At 50.5% G+C, this 5,654-nt stretch overlaps 1 protein-coding gene and 1 pseudogene across 1 annotated transcript; both read left to right on the forward strand.

Annotated features, from left to right (window-relative positions):
- Positions 1 to 1,146, forward strand: LOC136469927 (zinc finger BED domain-containing protein RICESLEEPER 2-like). Its single transcript, XM_066467942.1, has one exon. The coding sequence runs from the start codon at positions 1 to 3 to the stop codon at positions 1,144 to 1,146; it is 1,146 nt and encodes a 381-aa protein (XP_066324039.1).
- A 769-nt stretch (positions 1,147 to 1,915) lies between these two features.
- On the forward strand, positions 1,916 to 4,530 carry LOC136469929 (probable carboxylesterase 2; annotated as a pseudogene).
- Positions 4,531 to 5,654: the final 1,124 nt, after the last annotated feature.

A 5,654-nucleotide genomic window follows, 5' to 3' on the forward strand; every position in this document is an offset into this window, starting at 1 on the left:
ATGAAGAGGTTGAAACCTTATACTGAAGATTTCAGAACTGCAATAAGTTTTTTAAATTCCTCTAATCAAAGAATTACATTGTTTAAGAACTACTGCACTGCTCAGGATCTTAGACCTAGAAAGTTTGGCTTGGATATGGATGTTAGATGGAATTCTACTTATTTGATGCTCAAACACTTGCTGCCATACAAGGAAGTCTTTCATGTGTTCATTACCTCTAATTATGGTTCTACTTTGTTGACTGCACAGCATTGGTATGTTGCTGAACAAATAATGATATTTTTGGAACTCTTCTATAATTCCACTGTTGTCCTGTCTGGTGTTTATTATCCCACAGCTCCACTTGTTTTGCACCATATGCTTGACATGGCTGAGCATTTGCAAAATGCTGAAAGAGATGCTAATTCTAGAATGATTGCTACTCCTATGAAGCTTAAATTCTTTAAATATTGGGAGAAAATTTCACTGATTTATTCATATGCATTCATTCTTGATCCTAGAGCTAAGATGAAAGGGTTCTTTAATGTGCTTGAATTGCTTGGTAAGGCAACTGGATGCATTTATAGTGTATACTATGGTGATGTGAAAGATGAATTGTATAGATTATTTGCAAGGTATGAACAGAAATTTGGTGCAGTTAGGTCTCAGAGGGTTTCAGTGCCTTCGGCTCATACTGGTAAGACAAAACAGGCATGGGGAAGGATCTTTGGAGGTCCTGGTGAATCCCCTGTCGGTTCCCCCTCATCTTCATCTACTCCATCTGCTGTCAGTGAGCTCAAAGCTTACTTGAACAGTGACCCTGTCACATGTTATGAGGAATCCTTTGACATACTCCTCTGGTGGCGTGACCACAAGCTAACCTATCCAATCCTATCTATTATGGCTCGAGATATCATGTATGTCCTTGTATCTACTGTCTCTTTCGAGTCTTGTTTCAGCTGTACATCCAGGATACTCGAAGACAGGCGGCGGCGCTTGTTGCCTGAGCATGTGGAGATGCTCACCTGCATCAAGGACTGGGAGCAAGGTGCAAGAAGGGAACAACATACACCTGAGGACCTAGACTTGGAGGAGGCATTCAAGAACCTCTTCCTCGATGAACAAGGCGAAGGCAGCGACAGCAGCGGTACTACTGGTGGTGGATAAAAGAAGAAGAAGAGAAGAGGAGAGGTAGTCACTCACTCAACTGAAACTTTCAAGTTCCATATTGCTTCTTTACATTCAAGTTCACTAACATTGCTTGCTTCTGTACAATTTTGCAGGTACTTTTGGTGTGACAGACGACAGAGTGAGACAGTGAGTCACTATGAATGTTGCCACTGATGTCTGATGTTGGCAGTTGGCTATTGTAATAGGATAGAACTTTTGCTGCTGTGAACTCACTAAGTCACATTGTCACAATGACTTTGCCACTGATGTTGGATATTGTAATAGGATAGAAGAACTAAGACTTTGACACTTTAGAGCTGGCTGTACTCTTTTTCCTTTCTAGGGTTTCTCACAAGGGTGAGTTTTACCTAGAAAGGTTTTTAATGAGGTAGCATTGCACAAAACAACTCATATTCATATAATGATATAATTTTGTCTTTTGTCCCTTGTCCTTGTGTTATGAGTTGTGAGCCGGGCTATGGGCCGGCACGGCCCGGTGAAAATGGTCATGCCCAACGGGCGGCACGGCACGGCCAAACGGCCCACGGGCCGTGCCTTGGGCCAGAGGCCGGGCACGAGCACGCCATAGGCACGGCACGGCCGGCACGGTGGCCCGGTGAGGCATGACGCCGCGTCGGGCTAGCACGGCCCGCCGTGCCGCCGGGCCGGGCCAGCATGGCCCGATGGCCATCTATACACCCACCCAACACGTACAGAAACCATCTCATCTTGGAAGCTCAGCCTGCAGACTCAAAGGACCTCGCCCATGGTGTCTGACGACGACACCACCGTCCCAACAACCGAGGCCGACGCCGATGAGGTATTCCATGACTTCGGGCTCGTCCGGGTCTACAAGAGCGGACGCGTCGAGCGGCCCCTCATGGCCCTGCCAGTCGCGCCCGGCCTTGACGCTGCCACTGGCGTCCAGTCCAGGGACATCTAGCTAGGCTCCTATTCCGCCTGCCTCTACCTGCCCCCGGCTTTACCACCGCAGATAAGCTCCCGGTCATCGTCTTCGTCCACGGCGGCGGCTTCGTGGCTGAGTCCGCCTCGTCCTCGGGCTGTCACTGCTTCCTCAATAGGCTCACGGTCGCCTGCCCAGCCCTCGATGTCTCCATCGAGTACCGCCTCGCGCCGGAGCACCCGCTCCCTGCGGCCTACGACGACTGCCTCGCCGCGCTCAAGTGGGCGCTCTCCGCGGCCGACCACTGGGTCGCGGCGTACGGCGACCTCGGCCGTGTCTTCTTGGCCGGTGACAGTGCCAGCGCCAACATCTGCCACTACCTGACCGTCCACTCCGACATGGTCGGCGCTCAGACACGGCGGAGGCTGAAGGGCGTGGTGCTGATCCACCCCTGGTTCTGGGGCTCCGAGGCCGTGGGAGGGGAGCCGCGCCACCCCGCAGCGCGCACCATGGGCGCGCGGCTCTGGCTATTCATGTGCCCAGGCGCCAACAGCATGGACGACCCGCGGATGAACTCGACGGCTCCCGGCGCGCCGGCGCTAGACACGATGGCGTGCGAGCGGCTCATGATGTGCACCGCAGAGTATGACTTCCTGAGGTGGCGCGGCCGAGCGTACGCAGAGGCGGTGGCTGAGGCAAGGGTCGCCGACGGCAGGGAGCGGTGGAGCTGCTGGAGACGGAGGGTGAGGGTCACGTCTTCTATATCTCCAAGCCCGACAGTGACAAAGCCAAGGCCATGCTCGACAGAATCGTCTCCTCAACGGTCCGTGATGTGCTATTGTTCCATGTTGTGTTTTTGGTGTTATATATACCTATGAGTCAGCCATCGAGTATGTATGTATAGAACCTACTCCAACTATATATATTGTTATCGTATACAATGATGTGACCTTATTTATTGAAATGATCCCAATATATGGAGTTATATGGGTTGGATCAATAAGTGAGACCACAAAAAGAGAGTAGGGAAAAAGGACAAAGAAACTATCCATTACGGAGTATCTTAGGGTAGTCTCCATGTTAAAATTATGCATGATGTTCAAGATAACCACGTCAGCGAAAATCTTCCTTAGAAACTATCTCCTCCAGTGCGGTATCTTCGAGCAATAAATATTAGACTTTTTCTCTCTCCCTTATCCTTTCGTCCCGTTACTCTCTCTCCTCTACATCGTCCTCCCTGTTGCCACAGGTCAGTTCTTGCAAAAGTTCAGTCACTAGCTCTGTTTGTCCTCTATCAGTTCAGCTTGCAATCGATGATAAGCAACCATGGATGTAACAACGCAATGGATCAAACAAGCCAGGGCCAAACAAGCAGCAATCTGATCATGTATGTTGCACTGCCTGCAGTTTCAGGCACGCATGCTCGGCTGGAGAAGAAGGGCGGGAGCCTGCTGGTGACGGACCTGGACAGCACCAACAGCACCTACATCAATGAGCGCCAGCTCAACCCTAGCTTCCCCGTGCCCATCGACCCGGCAGCTTTCTCATCTTCGGTTTGGATCCAACGATTCCGTCATGACGCAGACGCAGCGGGCGAGCGCTCGCGGCGACCGGCGAGAACGGCGGCGCGCTGCGGAAGCGCGGGCGAGCGTGAGTTGCAGCGGCGCGGGCGAGCACTCGCGGCAGCCGGCGAGCTTTCGTGGCGGCACGGGCGAGCGCTGTGGCAGCCGGTGAGCGTGCGTAGCGGCAGCGGACGAGCGCGGTGGCGGCTGGCGAGCGTGGTGGCAGCCGGCAAGCACGCGGCCAGTGCAGCGGCGACGCAGGCGAGCGCACGCCGTTGCCCGCGAGGCAGCACGGGCCAACCTCAATGAAACGACTGGTTTCTTCCCATCACTAGGCCAATCTTAATGGGAATTTCATAGAGTTTCATGGGCATTAAATATGCTGACATGGCACTGTCTTGATGAAGAGAGAAAATAAAAGTTTCATAGGAGTAGAGAGAGTTTCATGAGGACGAAACTCTTATGCACTGTTTCCAAAATATAGATGTGTTAAAAACTAGGAGATGAAACCCTCACTGAGACTGACCTAAAATCCCCGTTTCTTCATGCATGGGTTCAAGAGCCCACGCCAAACGGTTTCATCTATTTTCATCTCTTTCCCATTAATTACACTGCGATGTCATCGTTTTTCTTAGCTGTCAAGTCATTTAATAGAGATACCATTATTAATTCTCTGTTAGGAGTGCCCTTATAGGCCAGATTCTATGCAAATTAAAGAAGCAGTTGGAATCCAATCCGCACTGTAAGGCCAATCTCGATATACCCAGCGGAGGGATCCGTGGGAGTACAACCCCGGATACCCACCGTAAATTATATGGGCTGCGCTTCTAGGGGCGGTACAGCCCACAAGACGAAGACCTACGCTGCACGGCACTGCTCGGCGTGTACCGCAAGACATCAAAGGCTATATCCTGAAGATACTACGAGATTTGCTAGGATACGTTTGATCCCATGATTCATGTAATCTGTTATTACTTTCCGGTTATCTTCTAGATCTAACTGACTTGTAACCCTGCCCCCCAGCTATATAAGACAGGCAGGGACCCTCTCAAAACACACGCAAGATCATATGAAGTCAATACAAACCAACAGACCACAGTGTTAGGGTATTACGTCGCGCTGACGGCCCTAACCTATCTAACTCGTGTCTCTGTTGCCTTCTTGTTCTCGATTATACGCATCTCTACCGATCAATCTACCTTCGTGGGGTACCCTCGGAGGACTGCCGATGATATTCTATCGACAATTGATGCACCAGATAGGGGGTGTGCGTGCTGATCCTTGGCGAACCAGATGAGATCTCAAAATCAACATCGTTTTGCAGCAACTCGTCCTGATGCGGCGGCGTTCTTCGACAACCTGATGAGACTCCACGTCGACGCATCCTGCGGCGACATCGTAACATAATCTCGTGGTCTAGTCGTAGACGACCTGCGATGGAGTCGAGCAATTGGCCGCGAGAGCTGCATGGATGGAGTCGATCAACCGACAACGAGGAGCTGCACGGCCACGAAACGCACGACATCAGCAAGATTTGAGACCCTAAAAGCAAGCATGCATATACATGCATGAACGACACAGCCACTTACGGAGTGATTTTCCCTACGGCTCATCTACTCGCCAAGCTGCATCAGATCAGCTGCTGCTCATCTATGTTTCTAACACGAAGACCAAGGCCACGTCCGATCTGCATCACCACGAAAGCCAGCAACGAAAAAGGGGGCGTACTCGATCTACATATGGCAGACTAACTAGATTGAAGCAATGCATGCATGTCATCCAGGGAGCGATTCTCCAGTAGCTGATCGGTCGTCGCCTCCACTTGACCTCACACAAGCTAAGTCATGCTTTAATATTCTTTTAAATATTCTCCAATCTTCGTATATCTCCATGATATTTCTCCGAGCTATTTTCTCTATATTTGTTCACCAAATGATTTTCTTTCATGTATACCATCTTAAAGATGATATACAGCTAAACCTAAGGCAAATCCTCAAACAGTCATGTTGATGCTCAGATGTTCTCAGAGATGGCCCTTT

The sequence above is a fragment of the Miscanthus floridulus genome, chromosome 8 (assembly GCF_019320115.1).
Source record: "Miscanthus floridulus cultivar M001 chromosome 8, ASM1932011v1, whole genome shotgun sequence".
NCBI lineage: Eukaryota > Viridiplantae > Streptophyta > Magnoliopsida > Poales > Poaceae > Miscanthus > Miscanthus floridulus.

Excerpts from the sequence above, each read along its gene's own strand:
- LOC136469927 (XM_066467942.1), top strand. The coding sequence starts at position 1 with ATGAAGAGGTTGAAACCTTATACTGAAGATTTCAGAACTGCAATAAGT.